At 35.7% G+C, this 25,876-nt stretch overlaps 6 protein-coding genes and 1 non-coding gene across 9 annotated transcripts; 5 read left to right on the top strand and 2 right to left on the bottom strand.

Moving 5' to 3' along the window:
• Nucleotides 1-998: 998 nt before the first annotated feature.
• Nucleotides 999-3,073, top strand: LOC18587799 (ethylene-responsive transcription factor SHINE 2-like). 2 transcript variants are annotated; one of them, XM_088810015.1, is made up of 3 exons: nt 999-1,975; nt 2,066-2,150; nt 2,314-3,073. In XM_088810015.1, the coding sequence occupies exons 2-3, from the start codon at nt 2,071-2,073 to the stop codon at nt 2,840-2,842; spliced, it is 609 nt and encodes a 202-aa protein (XP_088666141.1). In that variant the 5' UTR covers nt 999-1,975; nt 2,066-2,070; the 3' UTR covers nt 2,843-3,073. The 2 variants fall into 2 exon arrangements, with proteins under 2 accessions (XP_088666141.1, XP_088666142.1); XM_088810016.1 differs by having other exon boundaries at nt 999-1,970.
• Nucleotides 3,074-8,938: 5,865 nt separating this feature from the next.
• On the bottom strand, nt 8,939-15,227 carry RDR6 (RNA-dependent RNA polymerase 6). Its single transcript, XM_018128216.2, has 3 exons — nt 14,842-15,227; nt 10,775-13,537; nt 8,939-10,081 (listed from the first exon to the last, which is right to left on the bottom strand). The coding sequence occupies exons 2-3, from the start codon at nt 13,490-13,492 to the stop codon at nt 9,206-9,208; spliced, it is 3,594 nt and encodes a 1,197-aa protein (XP_017983705.2). The 5' UTR covers nt 13,493-13,537; nt 14,842-15,227; the 3' UTR covers nt 8,939-9,205.
• Nucleotides 15,228-17,438: 2,211 nt separating this feature from the next.
• On the top strand, nt 17,439-19,197 carry LOC18587801 (ankyrin repeat-containing protein ITN1-like). Its single transcript, XM_018127048.2, has 2 exons — nt 17,439-17,951; nt 18,172-19,197. Exons 1-2 carry the CDS (start codon nt 17,559-17,561, stop codon nt 18,979-18,981), a joined length of 1,203 nt encoding a protein of 400 aa, XP_017982537.2. The 5' UTR covers nt 17,439-17,558; the 3' UTR covers nt 18,982-19,197.
• Nucleotides 19,198-19,468: 271 nt separating this feature from the next.
• On the top strand, nt 19,469-22,139 carry LOC18587802 (SPX domain-containing protein 1-like). Its single transcript, XM_007011811.3, has 3 exons — nt 19,469-19,910; nt 20,635-20,761; nt 21,458-22,139. The coding sequence occupies exons 1-3, from the start codon at nt 19,608-19,610 to the stop codon at nt 21,907-21,909; spliced, it is 882 nt and encodes a 293-aa protein (XP_007011873.3). The 5' UTR covers nt 19,469-19,607; the 3' UTR covers nt 21,910-22,139.
• Nucleotides 22,140-22,538: 399 nt separating this feature from the next.
• TRNAR-CCU (transfer RNA arginine (anticodon CCU)) lies at nt 22,539-22,611 on the top strand. The gene has a single exon. It is a non-coding gene; the product is annotated as a tRNA-Arg (tRNA).
• Nucleotides 22,612-22,952: 341 nt separating this feature from the next.
• On the top strand, nt 22,953-23,882 carry LOC18587803 (putative carboxylesterase 17). The gene has a single exon (XM_007011812.3). The coding sequence runs from the start codon at nt 22,953-22,955 to the stop codon at nt 23,880-23,882; it is 930 nt and encodes a 309-aa protein (XP_007011874.3).
• Nucleotides 23,883-24,011: 129 nt separating this feature from the next.
• On the bottom strand, nt 24,012-25,340 carry LOC18587804 (protein BUNDLE SHEATH DEFECTIVE 2, chloroplastic-like). Of its 2 annotated transcripts, none has more exons than XM_088810347.1 (5): nt 25,182-25,340; nt 24,999-25,099; nt 24,832-24,895; nt 24,483-24,575; nt 24,012-24,302 (listed from the first exon to the last, which is right to left on the bottom strand). In XM_088810347.1, exons 1-5 carry the CDS (start codon nt 25,240-25,242, stop codon nt 24,241-24,243), a joined length of 381 nt encoding a protein of 126 aa, XP_088666473.1. In that variant the 5' UTR covers nt 25,243-25,340; the 3' UTR covers nt 24,012-24,240. The 2 variants fall into 2 exon arrangements, with proteins under 2 accessions (XP_088666473.1, XP_007011875.1); XM_007011813.3 differs by having other exon boundaries at nt 24,479-24,575.
• Nucleotides 25,341-25,876: the final 536 nt, after the last annotated feature.

The following is a 25,876-nucleotide window of genomic DNA, read 5'->3' on the forward strand; positions in this document are numbered from 1 at the left end:
TTGAAATCAATGATGGGGAGTGAGCCAAAACTAATCTAACCACCACGTTAGTTTCGCCATAAATTTGCTACACCTAAAGAGCGGACAAGAGGCAGCTAATCCCGAAGATCAAACCCCACCAATAATTAAGACGCCATTGCCTTTAACCTATTGCCCAATGCGGAAGATGGGAGACCTTGGGTCAGTAAAGTACAGCTTTGCTGCAGAGTCTAAAGCATATAATTGAATGACTTTTAACCTCCTTTTTTTTTAAGTATTATTTTTCTTTAATATGTTTACATTTCTAAGGCTAATTTATTGCAAGTTATAATGGGCAAATCCACCAATGGGAACGTTGTAGACATTAGGTATGATTGAAAAATAGATAGGGTTGATGATAATTGACCCTTTTTACGGCCTAAAGTGATCCAAATAGTTTAACTTTCAAATTAACATTGGGATTATATTCAATTAGATTCACATTGATCTTTATCTACTCCATTATTTGAACTTTTAAGCTATGAGTGTTTTAAGTTTTTTTGTTTTTAACTTGATTACCGATGTTAGGATAAAATATTAAACAGCGAATAATTTAGTAATAGTTATTCATTTGGTTTCATTATATTTATATTTTTATTTTTTTATTAAATAAATTTAATTTTGATCATTATTTTTTAACAAAATCATAGATTTATATACATTTTAAAAACTAACAATCAAAATTAAAGTAATTTGATTAAAAAAAATCAAATACAAACAAATAAAATGAGATGGAAAGAGTATAAAAAAGAAACATAGAATCAGCACAACTGTAAGGATCCTTTTGATTTGATATATATATATATATATTCTGAGGTGGTGGTGGCAGCACTGTGTCCACTTATTCTTGCGGTCATGGACCTGATGAGTTTTCATTCAATCCTAGAATGGAGAAAAGGGGGAAAAAAAAGTAGAAACTTTGTACAAATTGGTTAACCACTATCTTGTTTTCAGGCCATTACTTTCTCATTATACCTCGGAAAAAGTTGAAGACTAAAGGAGCGAGTTAATTCAAGTTTAAGACGGCCGGATAAATGATGAATATTCAATGAAATTGACAGGGTAAAGAAGATGGCAGAGAAGGTTGTGTTTGTGCATACATCCTGAGAAAGCCCAGAGAAAGTTTTTAATGGCTCAGGGCCCTGGAAAGACCCTCCCTGTCCTCTCACCAAGCCCTTGCTGAGGGTGTAAAAGTGAAAAAGCCAGCCAAGAAACTGCAAAGATAAGCTAAGCTAACTTTATGTGCTGCTTTCAATCTTTTCCCACTAATGGCAAATGACTTTTGTTGCCAGAAATCACAAAGTCGGCTCAGTAATCAACTACCCATATTAGATTCCTATTAATATGCCAACCCAAAAGTTGGAAACTCCCGTGCCAATGCAAAACTCGAGAGCACACCTAATCAATAATTGACTGATCAGCCAGAGAAAAAAATTATTAACCCTTCTTTTGATTCACATTTCTTTCATCCAACTGAACTAAACCCTTTAACTGCAATTGCACAGGACTAGAAGCAAAAGCAGGCTTCCCCATAATGTGTGTTTCGACTTGGAAAGCTGATCTACCAACTTTTATTCCAAAAGCAGACAGGAAATGCATGCATTCCCCTGGAAGAAAAGATTAAGCATTAAGAATTTTTTTTTTCAAAGAAAAACAGACTGATGTTTTTCTTTGATGGAAATTGTTGTTGATGTAACTTTTGGTTTTTGTTTTTCTTTTCCAAATAATTGGATGATCTGGCTAGGGTAGTGAACATTATTTTTACTAGAACCCTTTCCCATTGAGAAGTGAGGATTGTCAACATGTTATTCATTTATTCTTTGTGGTTGTGAACCTAGTTCTATCATGGCATGTGTAGGTGAAATCTTTATTGCAGCAAGTACTAATTACATGGACTTTCCACTCAATCCACCGACAGCTCATGCAATAATTTTCCCTCTCATACGGCACACGTAGAGTTACCCTTTCATTTTTCCTCTTAAAACTGCACCTTACTCACCGCTTCATATTTATGATCTCTGCAGTTCTCATAAGTCTTTCTCCTCAGGAAACATGGTACAAACAAGGAAGTTCAGAGGTGTCCGGCAGCGACAGTGGGGCTCTTGGGTATCAGAGATTCGCCATCCTTTACTGTAAGCTCACCCACTTACTTTATTACACCAATTCTTATGAAATATTTAACTATCTTTTCTATATATAAGAACTCCCTCCGTCCCTCTTTCTCTTTTTATATAACATTACTACCATACATCAGCCCGGTTACATACTCTGATTTCGGTTGTGTTTGATGTACAGGAAGAGAAGGGTATGGCTAGGCACATTCGAGACAGCTGAGGCTGCGGCAAGAGCATACGACCAGGCTGCCATTTTGATGAATGGACAAAATGCCAAGACCAATTTTCCTGTAGCAAAGACTGATCAACCTGGTGACACAAATGCTTGCGATGATGACTCTCCACTGCCTCCCAAGGCCCTCTCCGAGCTCCTGAATGCGAAGCTCAGGAAGTGTTGCAAAGACCAATCACCTTCTCTCACTTGCCTGAGGCTTGACACTGATAATTCTCATATTGGAGTCTGGCAAAAACGCGCAGGCACTCGTTCAAGCTCCAGCTGGGTCATGAGGGTTGAGCTAGGGAATAAGAAGGCGCCGGCATTATTGGAAGATGGATCAGCATTGACATCAGGGTCAGGGTCGTCGTCTCCTATGGCTGACGAGATTGAAGCTGGAAGTGTAATGGGAGAAGAGGATAGGATCGCAATGCAGATGATAGAAGAACTACTCAACTGGAATTGCCCTATGACTTCAAGCTCAGGTGGAGTTTAGAAAAGACATAATCCTTAATATAGCATGTGTACATCCCTCTGTAAAACTACTCAAGTCCTTTTCATTTCACCTTTCCTGGTCAGAAAATCATTCTTACTGTAAAACTGGTGCAACAATATGCAGTATCTTACCTGGTAATTGTGAAATTTACCATATGAAACAAATGTAGATCAGCACCTACACAACTGTTTAACCTACTAATCCAAGCTTCAATGTCGGTTATGTGTTAGATTTTCATAAGCCTGAAGCAAGTTCCTGGTTCTGGACCATGAATTAGCCATATGTCTGATATGCAGAAAATTGATCATTACTAGTTTGATTTATTAATGTCTTTTTTGGTTCTAAATTAGAGAAACCTTGTTACCAAAAACAAATTTGGTTTCCTGAGGAATGCTACTTGCATACATATCACGTATACATACATACGTACCTATAAATCATTACCAGTATATATATTTGTGCGAGATTTGATGCTTTATCTATTAAATAGTATTAAATGCTTTATCTATTGTCAATATCCTTCCTGCCACGAGAGGAAGTATAATCAAAGGGACTGCTACTCTTTTTGTTTTTTCCTCCATTTTTGATGAATAAAAGAGGATTCCATGCATATATAAATCTTGACTCTTCACGATTTTGTCTATATTCTCTTCCCAAACTAGTGACACATTTCCTGTTCTTGATCACCCAATTTCAAATAATTTATGTCAAGTCAAGTTCTCCTCATGCCCTACATATTTGCTGCTACTAGTTGTCTGTCATCTATAAATTAAACAACATGGTCCCTCCAGTAGTCCAACCCAACTTTATTTTTTTTCCCCTTCCTTTCCTTCTTTCTTTCCCTTATCATGAACATGAGTAGATATGAATTGAAATTGGCATCTTCCACAAAAGATTCCAACCTCACTTTATTAAAAGAAACCCACCATAGGTTTGTAGCATGAAAAGTATAATTCCAGAATTCTTTTAACTTACAGCAATTGCCCCCTTGAAAGGCACCTTTAAATAAGAGCAAAATTTTGACTATGGGGAAATAGAAACACAGAAATATGTAGTATTAAGATACTTATGTTATTGAATGGAAAGCCTAAAGATATCTATCTGTAATGTCTTTGAAAGGGCTGACACTCATCTATGTAACAAGGACAAACATAAAAAAAAAAAAAAAAAATCATGATTCTTTAATTAAAAAAATTAAAACCTAAATTTGAACAATAATTGGGATTTGGGTAGTGATTGTTTCTCTTTCAATTGGAGAATGATGTTCAAGAGTTAAATCTCTGATCAACAAGAAAAGGCCAAAATAGAAAGGGAAAGAACAACTGTCTATGGAATTCATGTTCTTCACTCCCTCACATCTAAGCTCTCAGACAGCATAAATGTTTGTGGGAAGATAGGATCAATTCGATCAAGACAATTAGACAAAACACAAATGAAAAAGAACAAAACAAAAGGAGGAAGAAAAAGATGTTAACTAAAATTGCCTAATGAAAATGAAATACACGTTCCATTTAAAAAAGAAAGATAATTACAGAACTATTAAAGCATTTGGGAAACCCTACTTGAAATATTATAGCCAAATCATATGAAGACAGCAAACCCATGCGGGGGGAAGATATCGACATGCAGACTGATCATATAAATTAAAGAAATTAAATGTATGATGATCGATGTCATTATAATCCATTATCCAAGATAAAAGTCAATCACATCAGAAATTAAGGATCATTGCAAGACGAAGCATGATATATAGAATACTGTACAAACGATCGCAGGAAACAAAAAAAGAAAGGTTGAGATATAGGAAGGATGGGGGGCAGCTCTCAGAGCAGTTGGCTGATAGTTAATGCTCTTCGTACAATGGGGAGTGAGGTATCCTGTGATGTTATTAATAAGAAATTGAGAGGGTTTCAAACGTATTGGTTAATTAGGTGCATTGCTTTTAAGCATGTGATGTTGATATCTTTGTTTGCATTGTTTTCTTTTGTTTGAAGTTGGAAGTGATGACGATCCAATGCTTTTGTCAACTGCTGTCGATGTGCGGTTGTAGAGTAATACCCTTGGCCTTGGCTTAGCTATGGCTTCTGCGTGCATGGCATGGCGAATTCCATTGTTTAAACATGCCATCGAAAAACTCTAGCTGATACCCCCAGAGCTTCTGTCAAATCCGGGGCCACAATAACTTCTTGCATTTATATCTATGAATTGATGTGTAATTATACTTATTTAAAAGAATTTTGCTTTCAGTAAATTTTCAAGAGTGAAATTTGTTTCAATTGCACCTGTAAATGATTAATGTATGTCGGCATGAAGTAGTTTTTACGTGTTGTTATTAATTTTTTTTCTTTATCAGTAAGCTCTTCACTTCCCTGACATGAATTTATTTCTGACAATAGACGATTGTTGTTAACAAGTATTATGAAAATTGTCAGGGGAAAAGAAATCTTTTACTTGACAATGGAATAAAGAAACCTTTTCCTAATTCTAGTCTCTCATTTATTAATAATAATAATAATAATAAAACAGTATATATAAGATGGTAAGATGGTACTATTACTTAACCAATTCTACTTGCCCTCACCCTTACGTAATCAACTACAAATACTAACACTCTCGATATAGTAATAATTATGGGTACTTTATTGCCCAAATAAATAAATTGGTAGATTGATGAATTGTTTTCAAATTACGCAATTTGGCCCACTTCCCATTTAAGTTGTCTCTCTCAGTCAACTTCCAATCCTTTCATCATTTGCATTTGTAGTATTGCAGAACATGCAACTTTTGCAAGAAGATCAGGACATTAGAGAACTGCTTACTTCTAAAGAAAAGACAGATCCCCATGTGTAGAGAAGAAAAAGGGTCAATCAATTTGATGTTTCTTTCTGTTTTTGTATATATATATATATATATATATAAAGATTACAAATTATCCAATCTATATGCCTTAGTTGGGGTGCAACACTACTTTAAATTATTATCCCTAAGTGAAATTATAATCATTAGTTGTGACAGGTTGTAATGTAGGTTTAGACTTTATCTAAGCAAAACCAGTCCTTTAATTTATGGTAACCACAAATTATTAATTTGTAGGGACCAGACTAAGGATGGCATCCCTTTGAATGAGTTTAACAATGACCCAGAGAACAGCCCTAAAGCAATCAACTTGGTCACAATCTATTCCTAATTGAAAAAATAATGTTGCTAGGGTTATTAGCTGATGAGTTAGCGACCCATTGCATTTGAGGGAGCGATTACATTGGAGAACTTTCTTAGTTAAACAGGGAGCAGATAATCTCATGAGGTACAAGAAATGTAGAGCTTTTTAAACTAATCTCATTTTTAGTTTTGTTGTATTCCAATTGCAAAACGGATAACAATAAAAAATTTGATCATGAATCGATCTCAAAATATCAACATCAAATCACCACGTAAACATACATCGATATATAATACGGATCATATTCAATCAAAACATTTAAAAATATGTAAATTATAATATACACACAAATACCATAATCAACCTAAGTTTATAGCAAATAATTCTAAAAATTAACATACCCATTTGATACCAAACTACAAACATTTTAGTTTTAGTTCCCTTTGTTTTGACAAGAATGTCGGCATATTGATTTACTTTTCTCAACACGTTTTAAAGGAAAACACCTTCAATCACATGGTGCGGCATATCAGTTTGTCGAAAAAATCTTCGTAGTTTTCAAGATTTTTTCAACTATTTAGTACCTAACAAATGACTACAATTGAATCAAATTCAATAATTAAAATTTCTCTTCAGACCACTTAAAATTACAAAATATTTCATTATACAAAAAGTTAAAAGTTTTGTTATTATAAAGTTGAGAGTGAGAGAGGGATAGACTATAGCCAAGGGAAGAGCCAAAGGGTGGGTGGGAAATGCTCTGGTCCTCCACTTTTGAGAAGTTCATATATAGAGGTATACTTTCTTTCTTTCTCATCTTAATAAAGACATGGCTACTTTTTGAGTATTGACCTTTGCAAGCGCCTACAAACAACATGGCCCCCTCTTTCCCCATGAAAGTCTACTATGTGGTAAACAATTTTCTGACTTGGAAAAGTCTTTCTATCCATGGAAAACTTGGGGACAGGTTTAGTTGGCATACCCACTAATTTGTCTTTGTTGGACAATTTTCAATGCAAGGCTTCTATCAGCTAACTTTAGTTGGCAAACACATTAACTGTAAAGGCTACAACTTCAATTACTAGAAAGAATAAAAAGTTTTATAGAATAAGGAGTTAAAACAGTCTAGGACTCATGTTCACTTGCTTCACCCGGTTGCCTTGCTTCAACTTCTTCTTCAAATGCATTAATTAAACATAGCTAAATTTCTGTTAGGATTTCATTATGGATGATTAGTTATTTTCTGGTAATTCTTGACATTTTTCCTTTATTGATTACCAGGTCAGTTTACATTGTTTACACAGTGCTGGGAGATGTCTGCATTTTACATTGCTGGCAAGGATGAGTATGATGAACTTGCTTGTGAGTTTTTAGTAACATCCCGGATTTGTTCTGCCAGTGCATGCATGTAAGCCTGTTGGCAGACCAAAATGGGATTAAATCAACTGGAAATAGATTTAAAAAGTTGTACATGTTTGATTTCTTACAACCGGTTTGTACCCTTGTACCAGTTTTGAACCCTAACTATGTTTGAAAAATCTTTTGCTTTAATCCTTACTTATTCCAGAGCTTGATCTGAACATGTTTTTGTCTGTCAAGGGAATTCTGGAAAACACAGACAAAGATAGGATCAAAACGCCTACAGGGTTAAAGCCTCCAACAGAGATTTGAACTCTGCTTTTGGTGAAATAGAGTGTGCCCGCTTCCTGCAATCCCCCATGATTAGCAGATGGAGTAATCTCCTTCGGGAAATGGGAAATAGAATGCATTACACTTCCATTTGTCAGAAGTTTGATTGATAAAATTAATTCGAAAGACCTTGTGAAATTGTTTAAAGAGTGATAAAGACTGTTTTATTAGCTAAAAGTTGTCACCCATGGCATGAAGAAACATAGGCATGGTCAAAAGTAGGTTCCTATGGTTGAATTGTTTATTACTCATTTTCCATGCTATCTGTATCACCCTTTTCCTTGCAACGAATCACCAATTATTCTCATATCCAAAACTGTTAATTAATCAAAAAGAAAAAAAAAAAAACTTGGGTCCAAATATAAATCTCTCCAAATGCTTCGGATGGAATGTTACAGCCGTGTCTCGGGATCAATAAACATAGCAGCACTTATCTGAAAATAGTAGTAGTCAATTTCCCATAAATTGGTCAGGTTCAGAGCAATTTCCCTATTCAAAGGGAACCAAGGCAACAAATCAGGAGTCAGTTGGCTAAGACTTTATGGCACATAGTTTAGTTTTCTTAAATGTAAAGGCTAAGCAGCCCTGCAGTGTCCTTCCATAGGCAGAGTCACAGAGATAGTAGAGAGGACAAGGAAGGGTGGGGACAAACTTCTTCTAAACTCTCCAAGTTAATAGGCTTGGTGCAAGTGCAACTGAAGCCAACAAAAAGGCCAATGGTTCAGCTAGGCAACTTCTTCATTCATAGCCCTTGAAAGACCTTAAATTAAATGACTACCCTTCTTATGAACCTGTGAGCTACATTGTAAGTTCAAATCTAGGTCACCACCAAATCAAAATGTCCATGTCGTTAGCGTGGCCAAGAAAATAGTCAATAGCCTGCAAGGACCATTTAACAAAAGATTCTGGACTGCTCAACCAATTTCCGGTTATTCATCTCATACAAGACAAACCAACCAATCTTGCATTGGACCATCTATGCCTAGATTGAAGAACTCATTTAAAAGGACGAATACAATAAAATTCCTTGTTTATAAAGCATCTGGAGGACCAATGATATATAAAATAAATGCACTCACAAGAAAAATAAATTAAAATGAGTTCAAAGGCTAAACATCTCTACCATGCATAATACAGAAATAAAGGGAAAAAATTTGGACCATGAGATAATCCAAGCTCCAGCATGTTAGTAGTGCTCTACTGGCCTTAACAAAATTCAGACCATCCAAAATAACATGCTATTCCCCTTCATGAATCAATTTCATAATCTAATATTCAAGCAAAGCAAGAAAATTCAACAACATTATTACATAATCAAACTTCCAAACAAAGCATGGAAATCTTCTTTAAAATATCAAAATAGGTCATAGCAATGACAGTAACAGTCCAGACAGCAAAAAATGTACATAAGAAATTGATATTGCAACTTATCTTTCAACAATGGCAGAGTGGCCTTGCCACCTAGAAGTCTGATCCAGCAAAAGAATTTACTGCCAAAATAGTCAAATGCTGGGTCATATTTTATCAGCTAGGTACTTTACGAGAGAGTTGACAGGCTTAGAAAAGTCAACATTTCCCGTTCCCTGGCTCCTAATTTTAATTCGAGCAAGGTAATCAGCTGCAATCCAAGCAAAACTCAACATCACGACAGGGTCAGCACCATCAGACTTCTGCAACTCTAACTTCTTCTCTACCCATTTAGGATGGTAAGTGACCTGGTACCATGCTGATGCCTTTCTTTCATACAATTCATTCCTCTCATCCTCATTAAGCTGCTCAATTTCCGAGTCCATACTCTCAAAAATTTGCCTGAATTCTTTCCTCAGGGCACCATAAGAATGACCGAGCTTCTCCTTCAAATCCCCTAACTTCCGACTGGTGTATTTGGGCATGGACCAGATGTGCCCAGTTACAACCTCTTCTTCCCTCTTAACTTTGTATTGTCCAAGAAGTCCAATCAACTGCCTGTCGTAGGAGCACTTTTTAACCCATGCATCATCAATGTAGTCAGCAGATCCTGTAACCTCAAGATCTGTATCATAATTGATGTCAGGAGAGTCAAGATTGATCTCGGAAGATTCAGAGAGATCTTCATCATATACATCTTTGATATGACGATATAGTCTTCCCAAAATTTTTCTTGATTTGTATGACTGGTACTCCTCTTTACCCATAAAATCCGGGTAAAGTTTTGGTTTTAAATTAGCAGGCATTGACACAATCTTCCCAGTTTTAGGAAAATCAACAGCTGTAGCTGCTAACTCTGCGAGATGTATACATTTCTCATCTAGAGCACCATATTCACTAAGGTCAGCATGAACCACATGCGCATTGCAAATAGTCCCCAGGTGCTCATTCACCATGTTTTTTGCAAAAAAATCTATTATGTCCTGTAGAGTATATGTAAAATAAAACAGTCAAGAGATTTTGTCTTTCATCTACTTGGAATTTAAAATAGTTCAGTCATCAGAATACAAATCATAAACTGATATATTTTACTCAGAAATATATCTACTTTATTCCAAAAATTTAACTCCACTTTCTCCCATTTCAAGATTTTGTCTTTTGCACACTTGGAATTCAAATTACAGTATTCATCATGACGCAAATCCAAAACTCACTTGTCCTGTTTTTGTGATATATTATACTGTAGAATTTATTTGTGTTATTGCCACATTTTTGCTCATTTCTCCCAACGGAAATTATAGTAACACAAAGATTTACAACAAAATAAACTATTTCATAAACAGTCAGTGCCTTCCTAATACATCAATACCTAACAACATAGTGCCATTTAAGTAATAAAGACTGAGCTGGTTATTCAACCACAAAAGAACAATAACATAGCAACATATAGTTATGTGCTCAACCATGTATGTCTTCAATTGCAACGTGCCTTTTGATACTAGCTTTCAAGCAGCATACTAGAAACCAATATTGTTTGTAGTAACAAATGGAGGATTTTAGTCAGGAATACTAGTACTTTGTATACTGTAAAGAAAGGAAATAAACGAAAAACAATTGTGGAAACCCAGAGGTTCATAAAAGTTCAGTGATAATAACCAAACACAACAAACGATTACCTTATGATTGACTTCGCGTTGGATCTCTTTAGTCTCACCAGGGTCATACTGCATGGGTGGCCAGCTCTTCTTCCCAGGGGGGATAAGAAGATCTTCCCATGTGACAAAATAAAGGTCCCCATCAAGATCACTTCCAGAAGCTTCATTTGTATGGGGTCTCTCACCCTTTTGAGGGAAGACCAGACAGTCATACAAATGGTGCAAACCAGGGGCATCCACTGCTTCTAGAATCCGTATATCTCCAGGGTGAAGACAAGGATTCTTAGCTATAACCACCAACCCTTGAATTACTTCAAAATTTTTCTTTGTTTCAGCAAACCTAGAGCCATGTTTCAGGAAGCAGTTTTCTACAGAAGGATTGGATACTTGGATAAAGCACTGACCTTGTTCAAGTACTCCTAGTTCATCCAAGACACCCATCAACCACCTTCCTGAGGGAACAAAAATCCTAGCTTTTTCCCTCAGACCGCAAAGCTGAGATGCTCTTACACAAGTCAAGATTCCTCGTAAATGAGGCTCTGTTTGAGGCTTGAAACCTGCACTCAGCATTATTGCTGCAGCATTCCCTTGCTCAGAACATGAAGAAGTGAGAACTTCAAATGCTACATCAGTGTCCACAAGGATTTTGTTTAACTTAGAAACCATCGTATTTTGCATTTCCCAAAATACTTCATCTGGCACATACTGTGTTGAAAGCAATGTAATAATTTGTCTATTCAGGAAGCCAGGCTGAAATCTTGTCCAAGAACAGATTTCCAATGTTGTATGGTCAGAGAAGAACTTATTCATACTGCACCGTAAAGAAAGACGGACCCCATCACCTTCTTCTGGCCAACAAGCCACGACCCCTTTACAACCAGCATATCTAATTTGATAAGCACAAGGAGGATTCAGGTCCAGCTTCAATTTCTGAGCAACTTCCTTTGCAAGATCAGGTGTGATCTTGCCAATCCCATCTGAGAACACATATCCATTCCTCTCTATATCAGGAAGGAAAGGGTTGACCTCTGTTGAAGGAACTTCCACTGTCGCATATGTTGATGAGAAGCACTGACCCATCCTGGCAGCACATTTAGCAATATTTCGGTTTGTAAACTTCCCCATCCACCTTAGAATTTGAAGCACACTTGTCTTTCCATCTTCAGCAAAAAACCATGCGGAACTGTCTCTCAATTGATTGGCTGAGAAAGCAAGGAAAGAGTATTTGCGACCACACAAGTAAAACCCATCTGTTAGAATAGACCTTACCCTTTTGAACACTCCCGTTTTCTGAGAAAAGAAGGTCGATGTCACATCCCTCACAATTGAAGCAGCATAGTAAGTGAGCACATTTGCATTGATTGTCTGCATGCCTTCATCCATAAATGTAACCCTTAAAAACCGATCAGCGACTTCTTTATATTTCCTGAGAACCCTATTAGAAAGCTCAACTTCTGGAAGAAGACAATGAGCTTTGGTTGGAGTAATAACCAATCTTCTGATTTCAACAATATCATCCAACTGCTTAGGGCTCTTAAAAAGTATAGGATTCCTCAGCAGCCAATCATGGACAGTTTTCAGCCTCTTATAAGCATCAAAAACTGGACGCCTATAGGAATAGATGTGCTTTAGCGCAGCCACATTGACCTCCCTTGGTTGGTCTCTCAGTAGGTTAAAGAAGTCCTCTGATAGCTGATGTTGATTGAATATGCCTTTGTGCATTACAGCATTCACCAAAAACATTATTTCAAAGGGAATCCCCTCCTTGTAATCGATACAATAAAAGGGATCTGACATGGACCTCCCAAAATCAGGTTCATCACTGATCCTAAGTGGCCATCTGACGTAGTCCATGGGTACCCTTTGTTCTCTGAGATAATCCAAGGCCTTCTTCAACTTTGCACCATGACGAGGGCGGATTACAACTCTGTATGTATTACACCGACCAATGGCCCCACTAGGGGTAAAATCTGTGGTCCTGATCCACTGATCATCATCATCCAACAGATCAAATGGAACTGATTCTTCAATCTCATCATCAGCAGTTCTATACCAGACCCGAGGTGAAGAAGCCAGCTGCAAGAACACTACTAAACCTGATGGCTCTGTGTATTGCTTAATCTCATTAATGTCTCTCACCAAGAACTCAACCTTAAAGTCACATTTTATCACCGCATACTCAGTTGTGCCTTTGAAAGAGAAGGCTGTATCTCTAGAGAAACAAAATTTGCAGGTGCCATCAAAAGGATCCACAAGAAAATCAACCCCAAAAGGAGGTCCTCTCCAGCCAACAAAGAACTCATCTCGGCTAACCATGCCTCCAATATCCAGGCAGACATCAGATAACTTAAAGGGCGTTGTATTCCTCCTCCTACGATTCAAGTAATATGGATTTTCAGGCCCCAAACTAACCTTCAAAAGCTGATTGTTGAAAACAAGCTCAGTACGACCTGCAGCATCTACAGCCCAAGTTGCTGTTAGAGGGGAGGCAAAATGAACAAATGCATGGGGCTCCACCTTCTTATAGTCATCTGTTCTTTGGATAACTGTACTGTCAAGAATCTCAAAGTTGGGATAGGACTCCGGTGGCGTCCATGAAGTCTTCAATCTACACCTCCAAACAACTCCAACTTCATTGTCAAAGTACTCCATGAGATCTTTGGCTGCAACATGTCTGCCAAATCCACCAACACTAACTTGAGTCACCACAGTGTCCTTTTCACTTCCTTGTGATTCCATATTCTTCAGAAAATCAACCACTTCAGATTAATACGCAGCAAATTCCTGAAACAAAACCCAACACAACATATTCATGAAAAACATGATGATTAGATAAGAACACACATTTGTAGGAATACATCCATATTTATTAATTAAAAATTCACATTTTAATTTTCTTTTTCACCTTCAACAACTAGTCAGAATAACATTAACATACTAAGCAAAAATACAGGGTAAATTTCTTTTATGTTATGGTTTACTTTATGACTACATGCCTTTTGAAGAAACACATTCTGACTACATGCCTGTTGAAAAGATAATAATGAAAAAAAATTAATAATTAGTACAAATACTACCCTGCATTCTCTTCTCAAAAGCATTTTCTCTAGGAGGAAAAATTACAGACATATCAATTTGCTATTAACAACCCATGGAATTAAAAACATCAATGTGCCTAGAAGTAATAAAAGAACCAAAAAAGAGGGTAAGTGGGCTTCAGAGTTCAGACCAGAAAATCTCTTAAATGTATCACTATCAAGTTGACCTGAGAAACAAAGTAAGCACAGCCATTTGGGTTTCACAGGTTAGAGCTTTGCACTTCCAGAACAGAAGAAACAGAATATAACATGACAATTGAACTTTGAAAAGCATATTCTTCAAGTTTTCAGAACACTTTGGAGGACTGTTCATAACAAAGAACAACGATTTACCTTTATTCTTAAGCTACTGTTAAAAATTAAAAATGAAATTGAAAAACTTCATCTTATAACTTTATAGACCTCATCTTCTGCTTTTACCCTTGAATTGCATTTATTCTTCAAGGATACACACTTAAATTTACAAAATATAACAATTGATGCAAAACAGAATTCATTTCAATTGTCACTTGTAGTATGATATTCAGCACAGTAATACAAATAGAAAGCTTGAATCTTTTTTCATTGTTTTCATTACAGAAAGCTTGAATCTTTAAAGAAACCATGACTCAAACAAACAACACAAAATCTCAGCTTCATTGTCAATTCTATTTCTATATATCAGAAAATTAAAATTCAATATGATTATCTTCTACTAATCACATTACATCAAAATAGCCAAAGAAAGGATCAAGTAATGACAGCCAATCAATCATTGACCAAAGAATACAAATCACAAAAGAAAAATATTCAAAATTAACATCATTTATAACAATAAAATTTTGCAATACCCAAATCCCATTTCCCATTTCCCATTTTTTCTTTTTTCTTATGAACCCTCCACTTTCTCAGCAACCAAACGAAATGATCATTGAAGATAAGAAACCAACGAAGTTAAACTTGAAAAAAACAAAGAAAAAACAAAATGGGTCGTAAGAAAAAGCTACTAACCTTGAGAGTTTTGCGTTGAGGCAACAAAAGAAGCAACCTTGAACAAGTTTGTAGAGCAAGAGAAAGAGAAAACAAACTTTGTGTGTGAGTTTAAGAAGAGAACTGAGAGTAAGAGTGAAAGACCCAAACTAAAATAAGTGTGCTTTTATCGTGATCTTTTCTAGTACTTCTCGAAGAAGTGGTTTGGGAGAGAGAGAGAACTTCTTGCTGTGTAAGTTACTTTTTTTTCCCGCTATTGCTTTTTCTGCCTATGCTTTTTTATTTCTTTCCTTATTCTTTTCCACCTGTGATTCCAGGTTCTGATCAATGGAGGTTTGAAAAATTTCCCACTTTCAGCAGTCCTTCTCCTTGAAGATGCCTTGTAGAGAGTGAAACCTCCCATTTCCACCATTAATTAGCTTAAAAAAGCATTTTTTAATTTTTTATTATATTTAATTAATTTTTTCATTTTAAATCAAATAAATATTTATAACTAATTAACCCAGCCTCTTTTTATATTCATATTATGATCATGACACGTAAATTAAAAATATCATGTATATATTTTAATAAATAACATTTTAATTAAAAGCTGAAGTTAATTTGATACAAAATAAAAATATAAAAATTTAAATAAAAAATTATTTAAATTTTATTTAATAATTTTGAAATTTTTTAAAATACTATTCTAAAGGAATATTTTTTTAATTTCAATTAATAGAATATGAAAGTACAAATACTATAATTTAAAATTTTTAATTAATAGTATTTGAAAGTACAAACAATATAATTTAAAAAAATTATAAATGCAATGTATGATGCTATCTTTATATAAATTAATTATTATAATGGAAGGAGTTTAAAAAATTACCAACTTTTGTTGATGGGCAGATCTTCTTGTACTTGATTTGACAATAAGCAATGAATGATTAAGCACAAAAACTTGGGTGCTAAGTTGATCTATTTTTGTATTTATTAAAAATTATAATTTTATTTATTAAAAGATTATAAAGTTATTTTTATATAATATTTAAAAGAATTATTAAATTATTTAAAAATTTTCAATAAAATTTTATTCTTTTAATACATTCAATCAAGATTTTATATTTTTATTTTAAATTAAATAAAATTTTTTATTATTTATTATTTATTAAAATTTCACTTATCATTTTTATATCACATGAAGATAATATGAAGAGTGAAAATATTATGTGTTTATATCATTTTATCATATCATTGTTTATTATAAAGTAAAATATCTTACTTTTAAGTTTTAATCAAAATTTTAAACGAATTTTTTAATTTTTAAAATAAACATTTCATCTCAAAAATATAAATATAATTAACAAAGACTATAAAAAGATTAAAATATATTTTCTTTCTTTGTTTATTTAAAAAAATATTATTGTATTTTTAAAAAATGAAAAAGAAATCCCTAGCTTGATGCTCATCGATCAGGGGTGCTCCCTTAAGGAGCCCAATCAAACTCCTCATTTGGAGAGGTTTTTTTTTTAATTAATAAAAAATTAATAAAACTATATAATTATAATTTTAAAAATTAATTAAAAGTAAAATTATTTTTTTTACACTTACCACATTATCAAATTGATAAAAACACTAACGGTTAGATTTACGTGTCTAAAAAAATATTTTTTAAAATAATGTGTTGATTTTAAAAATTAATAAATTTTTATATAATTTAAATCAAAATTTTAGAGTAAAAATATTTAACTTTTTATTATAATATATTAACATCATGTCACGTTAACATTTTAATTAACGTAATAAAAATAAAAATTTATTAAAAAAATTAAAATAAATCAATATTTTTTTAAATAATACTTAAAAGAAAATAGTGTTATAATATTTTAATACATAACTTAGTTGGCACGTCCAAAAAGATGAAAAGAGACATGCGATTTTTGCACTTTGCACAATTCAATGGCACAAAATTTCCATGAAACCATTAGTGACGACAGCAAAATGTCACCAATTATTATATGGATAATATTCTAATAGCGATTGCTCCCAAAAGTCTGACATTGTTAATTAAACAAGGAAGCCATGGTGGATTACCCTTGTTCCCTTACTTACTTCTTCGACTTTATAAACATTAAAAAAGAAAAAATTGTCACCAAAATTTAACAATTTATCTAGCTTGATTTTTTTAAATATTATGTTAATATTTTATATAATATTTTAAAAAATCTCTGAATTATTTAAAAAAATTAAAAAAAAATTTATTTTTTATTATGTTTAATTAAAATTTTATATTAATATTTTAAGTCAAATAAATTTCTATTATTCATTAAAAAAAATTTTAGTGTTGAAGTTGTTGATTTTTTTTTTTTTTTCGCCATTGCTTCTTTCACGGCATTTATAGTCAAAAAGCTAAGGTAGACAAGGACAGATAACAATAAACCTGCTTCAACATCTTGGAAATTTTACAAGTGAAAGGCAAAATGAAACCAAAGATACCAAAGAAAAATTCAAATCAATTTAATTAGGAAACAATTGCAAAGAAATTTAATCGAAATTTCCTATGTTTGTACCAATTTTTTTTTATATATAATTGCTCCATTATAAGGGCCATCTTAGGCTTGCTTAAAGAATCCACCCTTTTGAGCTTTTTGCCATGGCCGGTTGCCATCATCCCATTGTCCTTTTTCGCCTCTAATTCTTCCTCATTTGTTCTTCATTGTTCTAAACAACCCATTAGAGGTATTGAAGTTACTCTCATGGAGGCCAATCTTGATCTTTCAATGACTTATGATTCTTCAAACACCACTGTATTGCATACTGCTGCGTCACAAGGGCACACTGAAGTGGTGAATTTCCTCTTGGAAAAGGACAGCAGCGTGGCCGCAATAGCAAGCCGAAATGGGAAAACCGCCTTGCATTCGGCAGCAAAGAATGGGCATCTAGAGATAGTAAAGGCCCTTTTATCTAAAGAACCTGGAATCGCAACGAGAATTGACAAGAAGGGCCAGACAGCTTTACATATGGCGGTTAAAGGGCAGAACGTTGAGGTGGTAGATGAGCTGATAAAGTCGGATCCTTCTTTAATAAACATGGTTGATGCTAAGGGCAACACTGCTTTGCATATAGGAACTCGAAAGTGTCGGATTCAGGTAGTTAACTCATAGTGTCTTATTGCAAGTACTGAAATGGTTTTCGTTCTGGATATGCTTTAGAATAAGCCCTAAAACTTTAGTTCCTGATATGATGGGTTCTAAGTATTCCTTTGCAACAAATAACTAACCAAAAGTTGCTGGTAGAATACTAATTTTCTCATATAAAGTTGGCAAATTAAGTCTGTGACCCTGTCTAATCACCAATGCATTCTTTCAGATTGTTCAAAAGCTGCTAAACCACAGTGGAGATCACAAACTAGTCATCAACAAGTTTGGGGAAACGGCTCTTGACACTGCAGAGATATATAAGCTATCTGATATTGCAGGCATCTTAAGAAACCATGGAGTTCAGTGTGCCAAATTCATCGAGCCACAACCTACAAATTCGGCTCGAGAACTAAATAAAACTCCAAGTGATATAAGGAATGAGGTTCATCAACAGCTTCTGCGTACACGCCAAACAAGAAAACGAGTGCGAGATATTGCTAAGAAGCTTAACAGAATGGAAGTTCATGGTCTCAATAATGCAATCAACTCCACTACAGTGGTGGCGGTTCTCATTGCCACAATTGCATTCGCTGCCATTTTCAATATCGCAGGCCAATATGCTGACAGTCCTGAAGATATTACACCGTTTATGATTTTTCTTGTCTCCGACTCCGTTGCCCTCTTCATATCGTTGGGTGTTGTGTTAGTGCAAACCTCAGTTGCAGTTACAGGGAGACAGGCAAAGAAGCAGTTGATGGCAGTTATTAATAAGCTCCTGTGCTTGGCATGCGTGCTGGTTTCAGTTGCATTTCTTGGCCTTTCGTATATTGTAGTTGGAGAAGATGAGAGGTGGTTAGCTAATGTTGTTACTGGTATAGGGACAGTTATCATGGTATCAACACTGGGGACATTGTGCACCGTATTGAGGATTCAGAAGCTCGGGTCATCTGGAGGTCAGCAACCACCAGTAGATCATCATACACCGACTGACAAAGATATTCTGAATGATGAGGATTTTGAGATAATCGATGCAGTTTGAGCTTTGATGCGCCTCATATGGTTCTCCCCTCCCACCTGCAAGCTTTGTCACATGGTAAAATGATCATGCTGCTTTGTGTTATGACAGCTAGGTCAACGTCGGGTGTGCTCCGATGCATGTTTAGAGTTGATGTTTAAGTTTTATCTAGACACCTCATCTTGTTCCAATCTGTTAGAAAAATTTCATAATGATTTGTCTAATTTAATGATCTTTAGAACAGACAAAAGTATGTTCTCTTGTCTAATTGTTCTTTCTATATTTATTATATAAAAAATAAAAATTTATTTAAATTGTTTTAAATAATTAAAAATGTTAGTGAACGACAATTATCTACCTTTAACCGTAACTGTAAAAGGAGCCAAAAGCGCAACGGTCACACCGAGGGAAGGAAAAAAAGAAAGGGAAAAAAGAGAGCCAAAAAGGAACAAGAGCCGAAAGATATCCTCCAAGAAACAGAAAGTATATTCCCATTTTCTTCTACAACGAATATTCTCTAAACAACAAAAAAGAGACAATTCTCCGTCTTCTTTCTTCTTTATTATCTCTATAATAATATCAGTTTGGTCAGATTACAGAGAAAGAAGAAAAGGGTAATCGTGATCTTGATCAGGGTGAGCGCGGGGAGCATGAAGTTTTGGAAGAGTTTAAGCATATTGATCGAAGAAGCGTTGCCTGATTGGAGGGATAAGTTTTTGTCCTACAAGGATTTGAAGAAGCAGTTGAAGTTGATATACCCGAAAGATGGGAGCGAGAAGCAGGTTAGTAAACGGCCCAGGTTGGATTCGGCGGACGGTGGGGATGGTGGGTCTAAGGAGGAGAGCGAGGTCCCTAAGGAGGTGATGGATTTCGTTTTGTTGTTGGAAGATGAGATTGAGAAGTTTAATGCTTTTTTCATTGAAAAAGAAGAGGATTATGTTATCAAGTGGAGGGTAATTTCTTTTCTTTCCTTATTTTTTTTATTTATATGCAAAAGTGTTTGTTTTTTTGGATTGAATTTGGTGTTTTGGAAATTTTCGTGAGTTATTATGGGATTAGATTGTTGGTAAAGAAAAGGGTTTGCCTTGTTTGATTCTTATGTTGTTTAAAGAGGATCATATTGAAACTTTGTGGTGAATTTATTGATGGGTTTGTTGAAGTTTTGTAGTTAATGAAGTAAAAAATGAATCTTTTCCCCCTTTTTTGTGCTAGTGTTTTCTTTATTGCGAAAATTCAGAAAGCTTTATTTATGGAATTCTCTGCTGAACTGCCTCCTTCATGGTGATGCCAATATGCCCTTCAAAAAAGTTGGCAGTTTTCTTAATGCCAGAAGAAAATGGGGGTGTAAGACAAATATGTTTTTGGTTCCTTTGGAATGTTGCTTTTGAGTCTTTAACCGATTAAGATTCCCTCACACTCTGGAGTTCATTGATGTTTGAGTCTCTGAGGTCCACATCATTTCTGCCTTTTGCCTTTTGGGAAATGTGGATGTTTTTGTTTTTTCTATAATTTTTGTTCTTCTTCTCACATGATTGATGGTAAAGGTATCCATCCCCTTCTGTTGAAAGTTTTGAACTATCTTCTTTGTGTTTTTTCTCCATGTTTTTTTGCATTGCTTTTTGTGCAACGTGTTTATTGCTCTGAATTGTATGTATTTTCCTTGTGACTTGTATGCAGGAACTGCAAGATAGAGCAGCGAAGGCCAAAGTATCAAAGGGGGAGTTAATGAAAGTGGGGAGGGAGATAGTAGATTTTCATGGAGAGATGGTTTTGTTGGAGAATTACAGTGCACTTAACTATACAGGTACTAATCTACTTTTCACGGTTTTATGTATGCCCATTTTATTAGTGACTGACTGAAATAAGCACGGCCAAAAGCCCAAAACTAATTCATGTTCTGATCTCAGTGATACTTTTATGTTTTTCACAAATTTTGAGAATGTTATTTGTGGCATTGTTAAAGTTTTGTCAGCAATTAGCAGTTTTTGTGCGATGCTAATATTAGCTATGCAGATGTAAAAATAGACAGACTTGATGGCTTATATGGTCTAATAGAAAGATATGATGTCCTTGTAGCTAGGTCGATTTAGTTGCTGTCTCTTGTGTTCAGTTCATTTCTCTATTGGGTGACTTGATCTCTTAAGTGTTCATATGAACAGAGTACTCGAATTGGAAAGTGGAAAATTTTGTTTAAAAGAACTTTGCACGAAGTTCATTCAATAAAACTTGAATGCTTATGTCTTATCTTGACCTTTTCAAAAAGATTTGGAATATATTAATAATCATACTACTCATCTTTTCTAGTTCCTTAACAATACATATTTAACAAACAGGAGGAGAGAGGTTGATACAGCAAAGTTGTTAGTAGACTGTGTTCTTCTGGGTTGTGTGAATGTAAATTCTTGGCGCCAAGTGGATGATTTGAAGTTTTAACTGAGTCCTTACATCATGTTTACAGATTTGAAAACTAGAAAGTTTTTAACCTATATGTTGTGCACAGGACTAGTGAAGATAATAAAGAAATATGACAAGCGAAGTGGTGCTCTTGTTCGCTTGCCCTTCATTCGAAAGGTCTTGCAACAACCATTCTACAGGACTGATGTTCTTAACCAGCTTGTGAAGGAGTGTGAGATGGTGCTTGATCATCTTTTCTCCATGAATGAACCATCAGCCTCGCCGGAAGCAACTGACGAGAAAGTAACCAGTGAGAAAGAATGTGAATCCAAAACTTCTACCAGAAGTACTGAAAGGCTGCTCAAAGTTCCAAAAGAACTTGCGGAAATTAAGAATATGAAGAGCATGTATATGAAGCTTACTTTGTCAGCACTACATGTTTTGAAAGAGATCCGGAGTGGAAGCTCAACTGTGAGCATGTTCTCATTGCCACCTTTGCAAAATCATGCATTAGAGGAATGGAAGAAAATTCCTGTGTTAGAACAGGCAGCCAAATAGGTTTCTCACCTTGTTGCTATGAGGGGGGTCCGACTTGGAACAACTTCTCCCTCTTTCGCTTTCCCTCATCATTTTCATTTTCCTTTGTTTTCATTCTTGTGTTTTACACGTATACTTCTGCTAGAAACTGACCACGCTTTTGTATCCTATATCCAATTCTCATTGGAACTTGTTTGACTTTTTTCTGTAGATAATTTTAAAGACGGTGAACATCTGGTTTTGATCTTTCATGTATAGTGATCATATTTTAGTGTGAAACATGTTTGGTTGCAGTTACACCTTTAAATTACTAAAGTTCCTCATTTATCTGTTCTTTGCACGAAACCATCAGTTCTTGTTAGGGTCCTTTGCCGCCGGGTTGCTTGGCTAAGCAGTGGTATTCTGTTTCACTCTGTGCAAATTGTATGATTTCATCAGAGAGGTGTTCAGATGCTGGGTGTTCTTTAAATTTTTGCCTTAACCTTTCTGATCTCTGCGTCATCATCTGTAGGTGTTGTTAATGGAGGCGATACCAACATGTTTTGCTTCCTACATCAATATAGGTTTCATTGTCAGGATCATCAATGTATCGTTAGGAGAAGACATCAATCGAGTAATGTTTTGTAAGAAATTTAACTAACGCATGTACAGCGCCTGTAGCTCAGTGGATAGAGCGTCTGTTTCCTAAGCAGAAAGTCGTAGGTTCGACCCCTACCTGGCGCGGTGTTAAAGCTTTTTGAACCACAACTTACAACTTTCTCACTCTCCCTACCTAAGCTCAAAGGTAGATACCCCATAAATTTTATCTCCTTGATTTTTTTTACCCCATGAATTCCATCTTCTTGAGTTTTTTACTTCTAATTCCTCTGGGAACAAACTCTTAATTGTAAAGGATCCAAAGCATCCAATGCACTTTACATGAATGACCCAGCAATAATAAATCCATTTGCAACTTAGGTATAGAAGTTTGCTGTGAGCCTGTGACTTTGATGCATACACATGAACCTTTAAAACCCCAATCAAGCTCTTCAAAGTTTCAAGGACTAAATCTTTCTGCACCAAAAATGTCTATAATAGCGGAAGCACCCGGTTACTTTCAGGTCTTTTCAGATGGTTGTGTGAAACGCTTTGCACCTGAAATAGCTCCTGCCTCTCAAGAATCATCTGGTGGATACAAGTCTAAGGATGTGATCCTCGACCCGTCAAAACCGATAACTGGGAGGATTTTCCTTCCTGATATCCCAGGGTCCTGCACCTCGCTTCCAGTTCTTGTTTATTTTCATGGCGGTGGGTTTTGCATTGGCTCAACCACTTGGCTTGGCTACCATCATTTCCTTGGAGATTTCTCTGCTGCGTCACAATCCATTGTACTTTCTATCGATTACCGTCTGGCACCAGAACACCGTCTCCCTATAGCTTATGATGATTGTTACAGCTCCCTGGAATGGCTATGTAGCCAAGTTACTAGTGAACCATGGTTCAAGCTAGCTGATCTTTCCCGTGTATTTCTCTCTGGAGACAGTGCTGGAGGGAACATTGTGCATCAGGTTGCCATCAGAGCTATGAGGAACAAAGCTTTACATGTTAAGATTAAAGGGTTATTGATGATACATCCTTATTTTGGCAGTGAAGAAAGGACTGACAGAGAGAGGGCCGATGGTGCAGCTGGCGATGTGGCAATGAATGATATGTTTTGGAGACTGAGCATACCTGATTGGTCAAACCGTGATTATTTCGGATGTAACTTTGAGAAGCAAGTGGTGTCTGAAGCCGAATGGAGCGAGTTCCCCGCGGTGGTGGTTTATGTGGCTGGCTTGGATTTCTTGAAGGAAAGGGGAGTAATGTACGCTGAGTTTTTGCAGAGGAAAGGAGTGAAAAAGCTGAAACTTGTGGAAGCAGAGCGGGAGTCTCATGTCTTTCATGTTTTCTATCCTGAATCTGAGGCAACTCGTTTGCTCCAGCGACAGATGAGCGAGTTCATGAAGGACAATTAACTTCCTGGCAGATTAATGCTGCTAGCTTCCGAATAAACCAGAAGAACTGAAGCATATTTATAGAATGGTAATGCTCATAACCTGTTATTAAACTTGTCTACCTCAAAGTTTAAATGGGCATGAGAAGGGTTGAGCAAACATCAAATTCTGCAAAGATTAACCTGAGTCAATTTAATGTTTGGTGGTTCATATACAGGCAGCCCCCATTGCATGACTTCCTAAGTATATATACATATTAAATCATCTTGCTCTAAACCTCTGAAGGCAGTCTAGGCTCTAGGGCCACCGCTGACTTCTGAATTTGGAATTCAGTTCCAAACTTCAGCACAATCAAGGCAATCCTATTCATCATCGGTGCTCATAAAACCCCCAATGAAGCCAGCACCATTGCAGTTTCCACACAACATCTGCTTTTTGCCCCTACCAAAAGAACAATAGACTAGCAAGTTTATTCAAGGATGTGAAAAGCTCGATAGTGAGAAAAATGAAAGACCCCTTATGTTTTTTTCCTTTACACTTCTCTCATTCTTGGTTCAAATTAAGATGGAGAGTTCAGCCCGATGCGACTGTTTATAACAGAGGATGGAAAAATATACCCACAAAGCCAGCAGGAGTCACCGGCTTTAAATTGTCCATTGAAGAAATCAACAGAGTTCACTCCACTGCCTTGGCATTGAGAGCACAGAACTGCGCCTGGATTTAACAGGAAAACACATTGTCACTACACTGCCCTGATGCAAGGATTGCTCACATAATTATCTGTTCTGTACCATTGCTTTTTTGCAGAAAAATTTTGGGAAGGCTCGATTGATCATACTCAGAACTAACCAATCAAACTAAGTAAGTAACTATTAGAAGAGATACCATCAAATCTGGTTGAAAGGAAAGGGAATATAGACAGTTATCAGAATCTGAACAGTGCCTAAACTTTAAATGTCAGTTAGCTTACCATTTCCATCGCAATCAGCACAGATCACACTATTCGGTTTGGTGTTTCGGTTCCTTGGGGTAGCCTATTAGCAACCAAAAAGCAGTCAGATGCATGTAGATCCATGCAACAGAAACCGAATCAAATGTCAGCATTACAACTTTATGCAGAGGTGGTAAAGCTCTGACCTTGGCTTTAACGGGGAGAAATTTGGCGATGGAGCTGTCTTGAAACGCACCATGGTTAGAAAAAGCCTTGTGATTGTAAGTCGCAGCATGGGATATTGTCCCTGCATGAGTAAACATCAGTCAGGAATCATGGCCGCTGTGTTGCATAGAAGATGAGAGAGAGAGGGAGGAAGAGAGAAATACGTGGCTTTTGAGTGGATATGAAGGCAAGTGAATGCGCTGCCGAGCATGAAGCAGAGGCCATTTGGGGAGAGAGATTAGAGTTCTGTTCTGACGAGCATTGGCCACTTCCTTTGCGCTGCAAAAATGGTTGGCAATCAAGGGCAAACCGGATTAGATATTTAGATTGTAAACGTCCAAAGTCAAGTTTTCCTTCAAGCCAGCCCACCATTGTTTGGGCTTGCTAATTGGGATGGGCTTTTATGGGCTGCTTTCATTACTTTCCATGTATTATTAATAAAAAAGATAAATTACCCTCACTCTTAATTTTTAGTTATAATTTCATATAACTTCATTAGTTTTCAAAATAGATAATTTACTCTACAAGAACTTTTTTTACTATACAAAAGTCCAGTCATTAGTTCACTATTAATATTTTCATTAGTTTGATAACATGACAATATTAAAAATATAATTTTACTTTTCATTAATTTTAAAAATTATTATATTATATAAATTATAATTTTTTTATTTTTAATATTTTTTATTAAAAAACCCTCTTCGATTGTTCCACAAGGAGCATAGATCGAGTGCTCCTTGGAGAGCACCGAACTTGGTGGTCTCGGGAGTATCAAATTTGGTGCTTAATGAGAAATCTAGTTGGATTTGAGTCAAATTCCGCTATGGGTGGCCAATTATGGTACGAAACATTACCTATC

Source organism: Theobroma cacao, chromosome 9 (genome assembly GCF_053813885.1).
Source record: "Theobroma cacao isolate CCN51 chromosome 9, ASM5381388v1, whole genome shotgun sequence".
NCBI classification, from domain to species: domain Eukaryota; kingdom Viridiplantae; phylum Streptophyta; class Magnoliopsida; order Malvales; family Malvaceae; genus Theobroma; species Theobroma cacao.

Coding starts and splice junctions, on each gene's coding strand:
- LOC18587803 (XM_007011812.3), top strand. CDS start 22,953: ATGTCTATAATAGCGGAAGCACCCGGTTACTTTCAGGTCTTTTCAGAT.
- LOC18587799 (XM_088810015.1), top strand. CDS start 2,071: ATGGTACAAACAAGGAAGTTCAGAGGTGTCCGGCAGCGACAGTGGGGC. Junction 2,151..2,313: donor GAGATTCGCCATCCTTTACT/GTAAGCTCACCC, acceptor TTTGATGTACAG/GAAGAGAAGGGTATGGCTAG.
- LOC18587804 (XM_007011813.3), bottom strand. CDS start 25,242: ATGGCCTCTGCTTCATGCTCGGCAGCGCATTCACTTGCCTTCATATCC. Junction 24,896..24,998: donor TTCTCCCCGTTAAAGCCAAG/GTCAGAGCTTTA, acceptor GGTTGCTAATAG/GCTACCCCAAGGAACCGAAA. Junction 24,303..24,478: donor GACTCCTGCTGGCTTTGTGG/GTATATTTTTCC, acceptor TTCTTTTGGTAG/GGGCAAAAAGCAGATGTTGT.
- LOC18587802 (XM_007011811.3), top strand. CDS start 19,608: ATGAAGTTTTGGAAGAGTTTAAGCATATTGATCGAAGAAGCGTTGCCT. Junction 19,911..20,634: donor ATTATGTTATCAAGTGGAGG/GTAATTTCTTTT, acceptor ACTTGTATGCAG/GAACTGCAAGATAGAGCAGC. Junction 20,762..21,457: donor CAGTGCACTTAACTATACAG/GTACTAATCTAC, acceptor TGTTGTGCACAG/GACTAGTGAAGATAATAAAG.
- LOC18587801 (XM_018127048.2), top strand. CDS start 17,559: ATGGAGGCCAATCTTGATCTTTCAATGACTTATGATTCTTCAAACACC. Junction 17,952..18,171: donor CTCGAAAGTGTCGGATTCAG/GTAGTTAACTCA, acceptor GCATTCTTTCAG/ATTGTTCAAAAGCTGCTAAA.
- RDR6 (XM_018128216.2), bottom strand. CDS start 13,492: ATGGAATCACAAGGAAGTGAAAAGGACACTGTGGTGACTCAAGTTAGT. Junction 10,082..10,774: donor AACGCGAAGTCAATCATAAG/GTAATCGTTTGT, acceptor TATACTCTACAG/GACATAATAGATTTTTTTGC.